At 38.5% G+C, this 13,645-nt stretch overlaps 2 protein-coding genes across 2 annotated transcripts; both read left to right on the forward strand.

The window, feature by feature from the left end:
• The first annotated feature begins 1,494 nt into the window (after positions 1–1,494).
• On the forward strand, positions 1,495–3,544 carry LOC113775159 (aspartic proteinase PCS1). Its single transcript, XM_027319917.1, has one exon. It carries the CDS (start codon positions 1,884–1,886, stop codon positions 3,207–3,209), a length of 1,326 nt encoding a protein of 441 aa, XP_027175718.1. The 5' UTR covers positions 1,495–1,883; the 3' UTR covers positions 3,210–3,544.
• A 5,498-nt stretch (positions 3,545–9,042) lies between these two features.
• On the forward strand, positions 9,043–11,711 carry LOC113775158 (laccase-17-like). The gene is made up of 6 exons (XM_027319916.1): positions 9,043–9,202; positions 9,299–9,450; positions 9,564–9,808; positions 9,897–10,025; positions 10,142–11,116; positions 11,226–11,711. The coding sequence occupies exons 1-6, from the start codon at positions 9,074–9,076 to the stop codon at positions 11,354–11,356; spliced, it is 1,761 nt and encodes a 586-aa protein (XP_027175717.1). The 5' UTR covers positions 9,043–9,073; the 3' UTR covers positions 11,357–11,711.
• Positions 11,712–13,645: the final 1,934 nt, after the last annotated feature.

Below are 13,645 nucleotides of genomic sequence, written 5' to 3' on the forward strand. Positions count from 1 at the left end.
CGTTTTAAGAACTAAAAACATGCAGATTGCGAAGCTTAAAACAACCGAATTCTCGACTTAGAATGTGCATAATCTTTTCGAACTGTATAAGTTTTCTCAATTGCATCGCTCATTTGGTGGATATGTCACCAGGTTCATGTTCTAAAAGTCAAAATAAGACGAGGTGTCATTATTCGAGCAAAAAGAGTAAAAAATGGAAACAAAAGAAAATATCACGCTTGAGTTTCTGTCTCAAGATGCAGAGTAGCGTTTATTTTTAATTTTACAATAGCTTAATAAAAATAATTTTGTTTCAGAACGATTCCGGGATCTCTTCAACTCCATAATTACTACTTTATCTTTCGTTTTTACTTTCATTTTTTGAGCCAAAGGTTTTCGGAAGATATTGGCATGAAGAATTAAGAGCACAAGTCCGTATATACATTTCTCCGTATCACTCACTGGTCATCGTGAAATTAATGGAGGATGTCCCCACCCTACGGAATAGTGGCAAAGCATGGAAAACAATAAAAATCCTGCATCGGGTCTATCAAGAAACACATGCACATGTGCATGTAACTATGCTTTGCGTCCACATTATTCAAGCTGGGGCAGAGAATGAACAAGAGATCTTCATCTTTTCCAAAGGGAAAAAAAAAAACAAGAGATCTTTATTGTAGCCTCCAGTTCTCCACAATAGATTCCGATGAACCAAAAAAAAAAGAGGCTCCTAACATATATTTCCACTTACTGTTTCATTTTAGATTCTGAACCTCTGACAAAGAGAAAAAGTTTCCGAGAAATACCAAAAATTTGTACTGATAAATCTATAAATATTCTATAAAGTTCCACTTTTAGGTTTTTTTTTTTTTTTTGGTTCAACATTGAATGAGATTGGAATTCTCCATATGAATGGGTAAATAGAAAATTTCTTAAGAACTTTCTAGGTTATTCTTAGGAATAAGAAATGGTTAACATTTCATATATTAGAGCATGCAAATTGTCAGATAAAAATAGAATATTTCACGGCTTGATTGAGCAACTTTAGATTTTGTTAGAATTTTCATTACTTTTGATTGAGCAACATTATTTATCTAGATGGGGGGTAAATGGACAAACAAAGGGAAAGAAATAACGTAGAGAATTCAAATCTCATCTAAAAGATTATCATTTATCATTGTGAAAGGGATAAAAGTGAAATGAATATTATATTATCCATAATTTAAGAATTAATTTTACATATATTTGATAGTGTATGTATCATCACGATTGAATGCATGATGCATATATAAAATTTGAATTTAGATTGATCGTCAATTTATCATACATGTATCTAACGATGATAATGTACACATTATTAATAATCTAAGCCAGTACCGGCCACTGAGTTTTTTTTTTTTTTTTGTCAAATATCAACTTCAATATATAGGCCACTGAGTGACTAACCAACAAATTGTTGGTTAGTCATATTCTGTGGCGCAGACAATACCAAACTGTGTCGTTTAACTACCCACCACAACCACTGGCCGCCGTCACAGCATATCGACTAGTTTTAAGCACCAATGTCAAGAAGAAAACAGGAAGTGGAAGAAGATCTTTTTCAGCTCAAAGTCGTCAGTGAAGAATCTACAAACGTTGAAGTCCTCCTCCTCTTCCTCCAACTGTACTTTCTTACAAGTTACAAAGACTAGAGCACTTACGCACTCCCCTAATTCTCTGTCCCCAAATCTCATAGCATATCTCATTCCATTTTGTCCAAACACAAAACTCATAGCATGTCTCGTTCCTCACCGCTCCATATCCGATAGCACTCACAAATTCTTTTTTTTTAAAAAATCTTTCTTCAGCATCTTGTTCAGTGCCAGACTGTTACATTCACTTCATTACCTATACCAGTAAAAGTCATGAAAGACGCCTGCACTTTCATTCTTATGTTGCTAATCCAAACCCAGCTCTTCTTTTGCTCAGCTGAAACTTCAATGTACACTAAAGATTCTGCAGCAATGCTAGTTTTGCCCCTGAAAACCCAAGAAATCTCAACCGGGTCCCTCCCCAGAGCTGCTAACAAGCTTCCATTCACCCACAATGTCACCCTCACAGTTTCTCTGGCAGTGGGAACGCCCTCACAGAACGTTACCATGGTCCTCGACACAGGAAGCGAGCTCTCGTGGCTGCAGTGCAACACCACCCGATCCGGGCAACCCGTTTTCTTCCCGAACCGGTCATCGTCCTACTCGCCCGTCACTTGCTCCTCCCCCACCTGCACCACCCGAACCCAGGACTTGTCCATTCCGGCTTCCTGTGATTCTAGGAATCTCTGCCACGCCGTGTTGTCGTACGCGGATGCCTCTTCTTCAGAAGGGAATCTGGCATTGGACAACTTTAACGTTGGCGGGTCGAATTTTCCTGACACCATATTCGGCTGCATGGATTCGGGTTACAGCAGCAACTCCGACGAAGACTCGAAGACGACCGGGTTGATGGGCATGAATCGCGGGTCGCTTTCTTTTGTCTCTCAGATGGGCTTTAAGAAATTTTCCTACTGCATTTCTGGTTCCGATTTCTCGGGTGTTTTGTTGCTGGGCGACGCCAATTTTACATGGCTGATACCCTTAAATTATACACCTTTGGTTCAAATTTCAACCCCGCTGCCTTATTTTGATCGGGTGGCCTACACGGTTCAACTCGAAGGTATTAAGGTTTCGGATAAATTGCTCCAGCTGCCAAAATCCGTATTTGAACCCGATCATACGGGAGCGGGGCAGACCATGGTTGACTCGGGCACCCAGTTTACCTTCCTCCTGGGTCCGGCTTACACAGCTTTAAGAGCTGAATTCGTGAACCAAACCAGTGCGGTGTTGCGGGTTCTGGAGGAACCTGAATTTGTTTTCCAAGGGGCGATGGACCTGTGTTTCCGGGTTCCAATGAACCGTACAAACATACCAGAAGTGCCGTCGGTGAGTTTGGTGCTTCGGGGCGCGGAGATAGTGGTTTCGGGGGAGAGGCTACTGTATCGGGTACCGGGTCAAGTTAGGGGAAGCGATGAGGTGTACTGCTTCACGTTCGGGAATTCGGATCTATTGGCAATCGAAGCATACGTGATCGGGCACCATCACCAACAAAATGTGTGGGTGGAGTTTGACCTGGAAAAGTCAAGGATTGGTTTCGCTCGCTTACAATGCGACCTGGCAAGGCAAAGATTCGGCGTTTACCGTTCCCATAATTTTTAATTTTAACGACGGTCCGTGAATGATGATGGTCCCCTGACATCGGACGGGTGTCTTGTACAACGTACGTACCAGACCTGGAGTTTAGAAGATCGTCATCAGCAACAATGGCGGCTACTCCTGCAACCAAACAAAATGCTGGTATATTGCGGCTCTTTGTTTGTGTCTTTTTTTTTTTGTGTCTGTTTCATAATTTCTAAGTGATAAATACTCTCCTCAGTATCTATCAATCTGTTTCATATAGCAATCTTTCTGTTCTAGTGGTGAAATAAGTTTTGGTAGGAAAGAATATTCCTAATAATAACAGAGAGTTGTAGCTAAGGCTCCAAAGGCTTGAACTATGTGCCAATTATGATGCAGAGACTACAAAAACTACACTTTTTTTTTTTTATTATTACTGTTTTCTGCCTGTTGTTATTTCTTGCTTGTTGAGCCCTTCTCAGATTTCCTTTAAGTTGTTTGGTCGAACATTTAATTCGTTTATTGAAGTTTTGCGCCCCCACTGTCTTGTCCACGATAAACAAAACTAGCAGCCTGGTTGGTTGGAATGAGGCTGCAGACATAATTCGCGAATTGAAGCAATCACCCATCAGCAAGATGCAAGTCCCAAATTCTGGGAGTGAACTAAAGAAATCACTGGAAATTAGAAAAAAAAAAAAAAATAACGCTGTGGCCGCCGAGGAGTAACCAGCGTCAAGATTGGTCTAAGTTTCAAAATTCGCAATTTGTAATGTTTGTATGAAAAGAATAGTGTCATAAAATTATATATTGCACAAAATGGCTTGCGAAGGTGAAACATACAGTTTACATTCTATTGCAAATTTTATTGTACCATTCTTGCCCTTTACCCATTATCATGGCTAAATCAAGGATGTACATGCTCTTTTGGTCTGGTGGTCACCCATGCTTATAGGTGGCAAACTAACTCACTTAACTAAATTTATCCATACCCGCCCATGAATAGGTGGGTATGGGTATCTTAAATTTTTATATGTGGATATAAATGGGTTACCCAATAATACCCATCAAATCCAATTAACCTATTTAGAATTCTCTTCCCCTAAGTCTCTTCTCTTCCCCCACCCTTTTTTTTTTCAAATATTTCATTTTGTCATGATGTTAACTACTTTTGTTTCACTATTATTATTATTTGTTGGTTTTATCTTATTATTTTATTTTCTCTTAATTTTTTTAACTTGCTCACTTTTTAGCATTACCAATTTATGATAAGTTTTAGCCTCTTTTCTTATCTTTCTAAAATGAAATTTTAAATTTATATATGAAAAAAATGTTAGGGGTTCAAAATTTTTGGATTAAGTTTTTATATTAACTTTTATAGTACTTAGTTCAATTTTTTTTATTCTTATTATTCAATTATTAAATAATATGTAGTTTTGCGACATAGAGTATAAATGAAAAAAAATTGGTAATTAGGCTTATTGAACATTATAAGTAAATATTTAAAATTAATGGTGGGTACAAAGAGCGGTATAAATGATAACTTAGTTTGAAAAAATAAATTTAAATGAGTTTACAAAAAATTAAAATAAATGGGTTATAAATGGGTAATTGGGTTACCCAATTCATTTTTTAACTTACCCATTTATACACATCTAATTAAATGAGTATAAATGGGTTGACTCACTTATATCCATTACCCATTTTACCCAACCCAAACCCGCCCAAGTTACCCATTTTGACACCTCTACCAATGCTTGCCTAAAAATAAGCCTAAAAAATCCTCATGCAACTATCCAAGGATTTTGTGGGAAGAAAAAAAAGAACTTGCGTGATCAAATATAAATTGGAATTTTCGAGTATGTATGCCATTTTTTTTTTGTTCTGGGTGCAAAAGACAAAATAATAGATAAGCCTAATTAGAATTTGCAAAATGTAGCAGCCTGCGGCTTTAACTCTTAACAAATACCAGATCAAGTATGCCTATTGAGTCACTGTCATAACCTGTGCATAATTATCAATGGCTTTCGGTGTAATTTGGGCGTCCAATAACATGGGAAAGCACGTGTGTTACTCCTCCTCCTTGGGAGACTGACAGAAGAGGGCTGGAATAAGGGCCCTGTTTGGAAGTGCAAGTTTTTAGCAAGTTTGTTTCCTACAAGTTTTTTAACAACTTTTGCTACAGAAACCCCGAAAAACTTCACAAAGTTTTTTACCTACACACCTCAAAATACCCAAAACACAAAAAAAAAATTCCCTCCCCTCCCTTTTTCTTCTACCTCCGTCACCCACTCCAACCCACCACCACCTCCTCCCCCACCTCCCCTTTTTCTTCTTCTTCCTCCGTCACCACCACCTCTGTCATCACCTCTTCCAGTGCCCAGCAAGAACAATTAGGCCCCCCATGAATGGAGGTAGCACCGATTCATCAGCAACTGGGCCTTGCGAAGTTTTCAATGCCAAACTCATCCCAGCCGGTGAGCAACTTGGCAGGTTTCTGCTCGAAGGGAACATTGCCGGCGACTTTGCCGGTGTCGCAGAAGTGGAAGGAACACTAGCACCGGCGGATGGAACCTCTGCAGTGGCTGGAACTGGAGAACTCGTCGGGCTTCTGGTTGGAGATGATGCAGGCGGTGACACTGCCGGAGCATTCACCAGGGAGAAGCCGCAGGTATTGTTGGAGGAATCTTTGGAGATGGAGAAGGAACCGGGGATGCATGAGGGCTGGCCGGAGAAGCTGTGGGCACAGGAGTTTTTGAGGGGGAAGGGGAAGGGAGGAAGGAAAAGAAAAAAGAAAGAAAGAAAAAGAAAAAGAAAGGACAAAAAATGGTGACCATTGCTGCTGGGGAGGCAACGCAGAAGTAACGGGGGAGGGAAGGAAGAGGAAGAAGAAGAAGAGAGGAAAGAAAAGAAAAAAAAAGAAAAAGAAAAAAAAAAGAAAAGGAAAAAAACTTCCAAAAAACTTCTTAAAAAAACTTAAAAAAATTTTTCATCTTAAAAAATTTTTTCAAAAACTTCTACAGTACACTGCAGTAAAGTTTTAGACAAACTCCCAAAAAAATCAGGTTCCAAACAGGAGGTTATGTTGGAAACGATGGGATGGGCCTCCTGCTCCTATCATAAGCTTCAGCTGTAATTGTGTGGCGAGAATTCAGATCTACAGATTGCCCAACAAAAATATTAAGAAAATACATATAAAAAACAATTGAAATTTAGCGAAGAAGAAAACCGCCAATATGATTTACGAGCGAATTGCCATATTATTATGGCTAAGTACGTTACAAACAGGACCAAGAAGACAAAACTAAGAGAATATATATATATATATATATATATATAAAATATGGATTAATATTTCATACACTAATAGCGTATACACTATCAACGTTGGATGAATGACAACTATGTAAAATTTGAGGTTCCGTTTGATAAAACTGAATCTGAATTCTGAAGTTTGAATTCTGAAATCTGAATACTGAAACAATTAATTTGCTGAATTTTAAGCACTGAAAAAAATATATGAATGTCTGAATTTTAGTGCTAAACCTATTTATACTGTTTGATAAATATTTATAGCTGAATGTTTAATAAGTTTAATTTGACAATTTTGCCCTTATATCCTTTCATTCAAAAAAGAAATAGAATCTATGATTTAATTAGTTTAAATTTGTTAGGTATGAAAATGACAATATTTATTTTTAAATCAAATTAATATAAAAGATGAAATATATTATATGAGGAGTATGGAGAAGATGTGAAAGTCATTAAAAAGGGAGAAAAAGAAACTAAAAATCGTTAGATAGAGAATATTAGGTTGTTTAATTAAATAAGAATTTTGAACATAATTAACAAACAAGGGTAGATTTGGTAGATAAGATAAAGTAGTTGAAGTAATTCTATTGATTCTTATCAGAATTAAGCATTCAGTTAGGATTCTTGTGCTGAAAAAAATACACACATAACAAGTTCAGCAAATAGATTTTCATTTATCAAACACTCAAAACATCTGAATGTCTGAAAAATTCAGATTCAGCACTTTTTTATACATATATCATGAATCAAACGATCATAGTGTATACACTGTCAGTGTATATAAAATTTATTATATATATTGCTGAAACTTTCGCGACAAGCAATTAAGTACATGAATATCTATTTTTAGCCTACAATTTTGTCTTTTATTTCTTCTTGAATCTTCCACTGAAACAAAACAAATTTCCCCTGTAGGAAACTAATAAGCTTAAAAAGCAAGCCCAATTCTAGTTTTATTCCATGCGACATTTTACCAACCCCTCGTGGGCGTGCCAGTTTGCTTCTAATTGTGTTGAGTCATGCCGTCTTCAGTGAGAAGGGGATGCAAATGAATTCCTACGTGCATACAGGATATGAAGTAGCTGCAATGACGATTAACCCTCTAAGCAAAAACGACCCCGTATGCACGTAGAAGAACCAACACAAAATCCTTGTATTCCACTCAAGCACCCTTTTTTCTCGGATGAATAAAAATTCGGGTGAGTTCAGTTTCTGCCACAATTATCACCACAGATCAGGGGTCATAAATTGCTTATAGAGGTTGTTGTCCACCACATTAAAATTCGAATATACGATATTTTGTAAGAAAATGATCCGTTCTTGCTAATTGAGCCAACTTGTATTGGCTTACTCAAGCTCTAATTTTGTCTTTTAAACGTTTTTGGATTAAATTATTCACGAGAAGATATATATATATATATATATATGTTGGACTGTAAAATTCCGTACATGCACTCTAATTTTTTTTTTTTTTTATAGTTCTATATAAAGCACAAATAAAAAGGGACGACAGTCACCAAAATCTCTGCCTTGCTTGAGAGGAAAGTGGTCGTAGAAACGGTCCTACTCTTTATTACTTCAATGTTTAGACACCATACGTGTGATAACACCGTAGCCACCAACTTCAGCTTCAGCTACTTCACGATATGCTATATTAATTTTTATAGTGAATCGCAGAAAATTATAAACGCAGCACGCTACAAAAAGTCATTTCTCCATCTCATTTTCCAACAGTATTTCTTGGTAAACGTCATGTTGCGTTTGTTCCATCGTCTTGTACGACACACCAAGACTTCTCCCATGTGATAGTAAAGTGGAGCACTGATCAGAAAATTAGTAAGACAACTCGTGTAAATTGACAGACAGAAGAAATGATTACACCAGATTCTAAACACACTTAAGACAGTAGGACGGAGAACTCAATGCAAATTATGATCGCCTTCGTGGCCAAAACTGACAAAGAGGAGGATAGCTACCATTAACATTAACGCGCATAATTCAGACATTAAGCAGTACTTGTACTTGCGCTTGCTGAGCCTGTGCATGTGGCTTAATGAATTGGTTTTTTTCCCATGTCCTTTTCGGCAACCTAAATATAGTTACTAATGTCATCTCAAATCGAACAAAATATTTTCGATACTGAGAGGCAGATGTAGCGAATTTTTGAAGTGACCGGAGAAGGCGTTTTGATACTGAAGCTACTAGCTAGCAGTGCAAATATGCGTTGTTTCCTTGTTTGTTGCTACAAGTTTAGAAATGGTCGATATCACGTCTCACGCCCTCAGGAACCATAGCATCACGACGAAGGAAAGGTTGGACAGGGAGGGAGGACAGAGGTCAAAAAACTAAGAAGAAAGAAGATTGTCTTTGGTAGCACTCTACAGTGGTTTTCCAACTACAGTTGGTCGAAGGAAAACATCTATTCCAAGGCCTTCCACATTTCGCTCCTCTTTAAAGTTTTAAACTATACTATCTTCATCAACTAATCAACCCAACACCCTATCACCACCTTCTCTATATATTCACCACCTCTCAATTCCCTCATTCCATCAGTAGCCCACGAAACCAGGTCTCAGAGAGTTGATCAGCACCCACAAATGGCTGCTTCTAGTCTACCATCCTCGAGTAGTAGTAGTACTAGTACGATGGGAATCTTCCTTACTTTGATGGCACTGTCAATCCTCCCTCAACATGCACTAGGCATAACGAGGCATTATGAGCTCAACGTACGTAGGTTAAAACGGCAATATTGAAGAACTAATCAGATTACATTTAATTTGTTGTTACCCTTTAGTTTGTTGACATCGATCGATCTTCTGCAGATCACAATGTTAAACGTCACACGCTTGTGCCACACAAAGAGCCTGGTGGCTGTAAACGGGCAATTTCCAGGGCCTCGCATTGTCGCCAGGGAGGGTGATCGTCTGCTCATCAAAGTCAACAATCATGTCTCAAACAACATTACCATTCACTGGTATATAAACAATTTCATCTTTAGTCCTTCGACTCATGGATACTCTAAACTTTATGATCGAAAAAGAAACCTCAATGATGCATGGCTTTGAGTATGTGTGTGAAATAAAACAGGCACGGCATTCGGCAGCTTCGGAGTGGCTGGGCTGATGGACCAGCGTATATAACCCAGTGCCCGATACAAACAGGCCAGAGCTACGTGTACAATTACACCATTGTCGGCCAAAGAGGAACTCTGTTCTGGCATGCACACATTTCTTGGATACGAGCAACTGTTTACGGTCCTCTGATTATCCTACCCAAGCGTCACGTCCAGTATCCATTTGCTAAACCCCACGAGGAAGTCCCCGTCATCTTTGGTAATTAATTAACTGCCCATTTTTTGCAACAACGATTGCTGCAAGTCGCGCCAATTAAGAAAATCAATGTAACTGAATGAATGCGCAGGTGAATGGTTCAATGCCGACACCGAGGCCATAATTAGCCAAGCTTTACAAACAGGTGGTGGTCCAAATGTCTCTGATGCCTATACCCTCAACGGACTCCCAGGGCCTTTGTACAATTGCTCCGCCAAAGGTACGCTTCCTGTATATATAAGCACTACAAAAATTTAATCGGTGTTAGTAACCTCTAACACAAGCACAAATGTCTCGATTTCATTAATTAATTCTCTTCTTCTCTGTTTTTGACAGATACATTTAAGCTGAAAGTCAAAGCGGGAAAGACTTACCTTCTTCGGTTGATCAACGCTGCGCTAAATGACGAGCTCTTCTTCAGCATTGCAAACCACACTCTCACAGTGGTTGAAGCGGATGCACTTTACGTTAAACCCTTCGAAACAGATACAATCCTAATTACTCCTGGACAAACGACTAACGTTCTTCTCAAGACCAAGCCCCAATTCCCCGCTGCCACTTTCCTCATGCTTGCTAGACCATACGCCACAGGAGCCGCAACCTTTGACAACTCCACCGTCGCTGGTATTCTAGAATATGAACAATGCCCGTCACCTGATTCTAGTACTACAGTTTCGGTTAAGAAACTCCCACTCTTCAGACCCACCTTACCTGCCCTAAACGACACAGCCTTCGCCGCCAATTTTTCGAATAAGTTACGCAGCTTAGCTAATCGGCAGTACCCGGCCAATGTTCCCCAGAATATTGATGAACATTTCTTCTTCACTGTGGGCCTCGGAACCAGTCCATGTGACCAAACCCAAGGCTGCCAGGGACCCAACGGAACCAAGTTTGCGGCATCCGTCAACAACATCTCATTCGCACAACCGACCACAGCCCTTCTCCAATCTCATTTCTCAGGCCAATCCAGTGGTGTTTATAGCCCAGATTTCCCGTACAACCCATTGCGCTGGTTCAACTATACTGGAAACCCACCGAACAACACCATGGTGGGCAATGCTACCAAAGTGATGGTGCTCCCTTTCAACACCAGCGTGGAACTGACCATGCAGGACACCAGCATTCTTGGTGCCGAAAGCCACCCGCTCCATCTCCACGGATTCAACTTCTTTGTAGTTGGGCAAGGTTTCGGGAACTACGATCCAAATAAGGACCCCAAGAACTTCAACCTTGTGGATCCCGTTGAAAGGAACACGGTTGGGGTTCCATCTGGGGGTTGGGTTGCCATCCGTTTTTTAACAGACAATCCAGGTTTGTAATTTGTAAGGGTTTCTAGTTACTTATTTATTGATTAATCTTTTTCTTTTCTCCAGGGCTCGTGACTTTGGAATTGATTTTGTTAACCTGTATGTGTGTGTAGGGGTGTGGTTCATGCACTGCCATCTGGAAGTCCATACAAGCTGGGGTTTGAAGATGGCGTGGCTTGTCTTAGACGGAAAGCTTCCCAATCAAAAGCTTCTTCCACCGCCAGCAGATCTCCCAAAATGCTAGTATACTTGTTTCTTTTTTGGCCTTTTGCCAGTATTCAAGTGTTTTTTTTTTTTTTTTTTTTTGCTTTTCCAGTTTTCCACTCTGCGGCTTTCTAACGTTCATCATCGATGTTCAACCTTCTGCTGACTGGCCCGTTCTAATCCAGCAATTTTATGGCATTGACTTGTCAAATTCTTTTACTTCTTCAGTTCCATCTTTCAAATATCTTGTTGAGCTTAATTAGCAGAGAGACATGGATATGTGATTGGTAGGGTGGACAAACACCATGTTTTGTAATTTAAAGAACTCAATAAGGTGGTTATGCAATGAAATGTCTATGACATCGCCGAGTTCGGAGCATCAGATTTTTCATTCATTCGCATGGTTTTAATTTACGATAATTCCCTTGGGTTCATAAAGTTCTTGCTCATTTCTTTTTCCACGCTTTTACATTATGTTGACCTCTCCTCGCTTAGTTATATTACATATTTTTGCGAATTTTTTTTTTTGAAAAAAAGTCCCAAACTAACTTATTACCAATGAAAACAACGGGAGGGAGATTACACCAGTCTTGACTTTGGAAAATAAGAGTGAAAGGCACGTACGTTTAACAAACCACAAAATTATTCAATATAATTGAGCATCTCCATTTTTATTCCCCGGTGAGCAATTGTTTAGAATATTTTTAAACTAGTTATTACTTTTTCTTTTCCCCCTTTCTTCTACCTTTTTCACGTCGAGGACCAAATCAGCTCATGTTATGGACTTTTTTCGGTTCGAAAAGCACCAACCTTTGTACAAATGTCCATCCAACACTAAGCCCTTTCTCTTTCTTCAAAAAAAAAAAAAACCTCTTTTACCACAAAAGATAATTTCATGTTGGATTTTACTTCTACGGGGGCAAGGGAAAATCAAGTGATTCCCTCGGTGCATCCCTGAACAAGTTCAATGCTATGCAGTCTTCAATTTTTTGTAGTATGAAGCCCAAGGATACAATCCGCAAAAACATTAACAAGCAAATCAAAGAAACGTATGAAGAGAATAAGCACAAAACGATTTCTTGAGCCTTTCCAACAAGAAGCATTTAATTTTGAAGAACAATAACTATATAGAACCCAAAACATTAAGTCTAGAAGCACCATGATTGCTTGTTTTCCTTGTCATTTGTGTCTCTCTCTCCATCTTTTTTTCTTTTTCCGCTGTAGTCTCACTGTCAAATAGCAAGATAACATCACATTTGCCTATGAAACAAGGGATTTGGTTAATAATAGGTGCTTAGTGAGCATATGTGTTATAACAGATGATTCAGATTTAGGTGTTAATTCTTTTTGGTAAGGGTAAAACTTATTTGGGAACATATTAAAATATAAAATTCGTATGGTACGTTAAGTGTATTAATGAGTGTTTATCAGGTACTACCCCTTTGGGAAAAAATTCCTAAATAAACCTCAAAGCTTCTTGTGGACAAATAATTTTGAAAAAAAAAAGAAGAATGAAAGCTAGAAAATAATCGAGCAAAATATAATTAAAGAAAAAGAAAAAAAAAAAGAGGAGTCATGATCCTGCACGCGACTGGTTTCCTTTGAAAATACAACAATTACGACAACTCAGATTTTGGTAGTTTTGGCAAGAGGCCACGTTTAGAAAACTTAAAACCAAGATATATAGTTTCGATGGGTAAACATCAGAGCTGTTATGGGTGCACTGCAGTGTGAGAAACAACCGACATCATCTAACAAAATGGCATTGACAACGACGACCTCTCTTCCTCTCTTCCACTTCCCCACTAATTATATATGTCGTAATTAGTTAGCAAAGCATCAAGTACAGGAGGTTGAGTCGGACATAGACGGCTACTGAGCAACCATATTATCCCAATTTAATTAATTCTAGTTAGGATGCTGATGACCCATTTCTTTAGTGCATCAGAAATTTTATTTATTGATTTATATTTTTTGTCTCATGATGAATCACAAATTGATCTATTTTCTCACATGTACAGTGAAACGTGTATTTAATGATCATACGACAAAAAGCCCCAGAAATTGGAACCTTTTAGTCTAGATTCCCATCATTAACTTTCTTGCCATCAAAATCTTTTGCCAATGTACAGATCTGGGAGGATTTAAATCCATCTTTAGATTGATTGAACTTTCAAGGAAAAAAAAAAAAGTCTAAGCAGTAACCACCTATCTTATCTATCTCCATTGCCGAATAGAGGACTTCTCAAGTTTCGAACAGCTTTCTCAAGTTTCGAACATGAGTCCTTTTTTTTCTTTTCTTTTCTCTTTGGACAAAGTTTTGAACTTG

The sequence above is a fragment of the Coffea eugenioides genome, chromosome 6 (genome assembly GCF_003713205.1).
Source record: "Coffea eugenioides isolate CCC68of chromosome 6, Ceug_1.0, whole genome shotgun sequence".
In the NCBI taxonomy this organism is placed as follows: domain Eukaryota; kingdom Viridiplantae; phylum Streptophyta; class Magnoliopsida; order Gentianales; family Rubiaceae; genus Coffea; species Coffea eugenioides.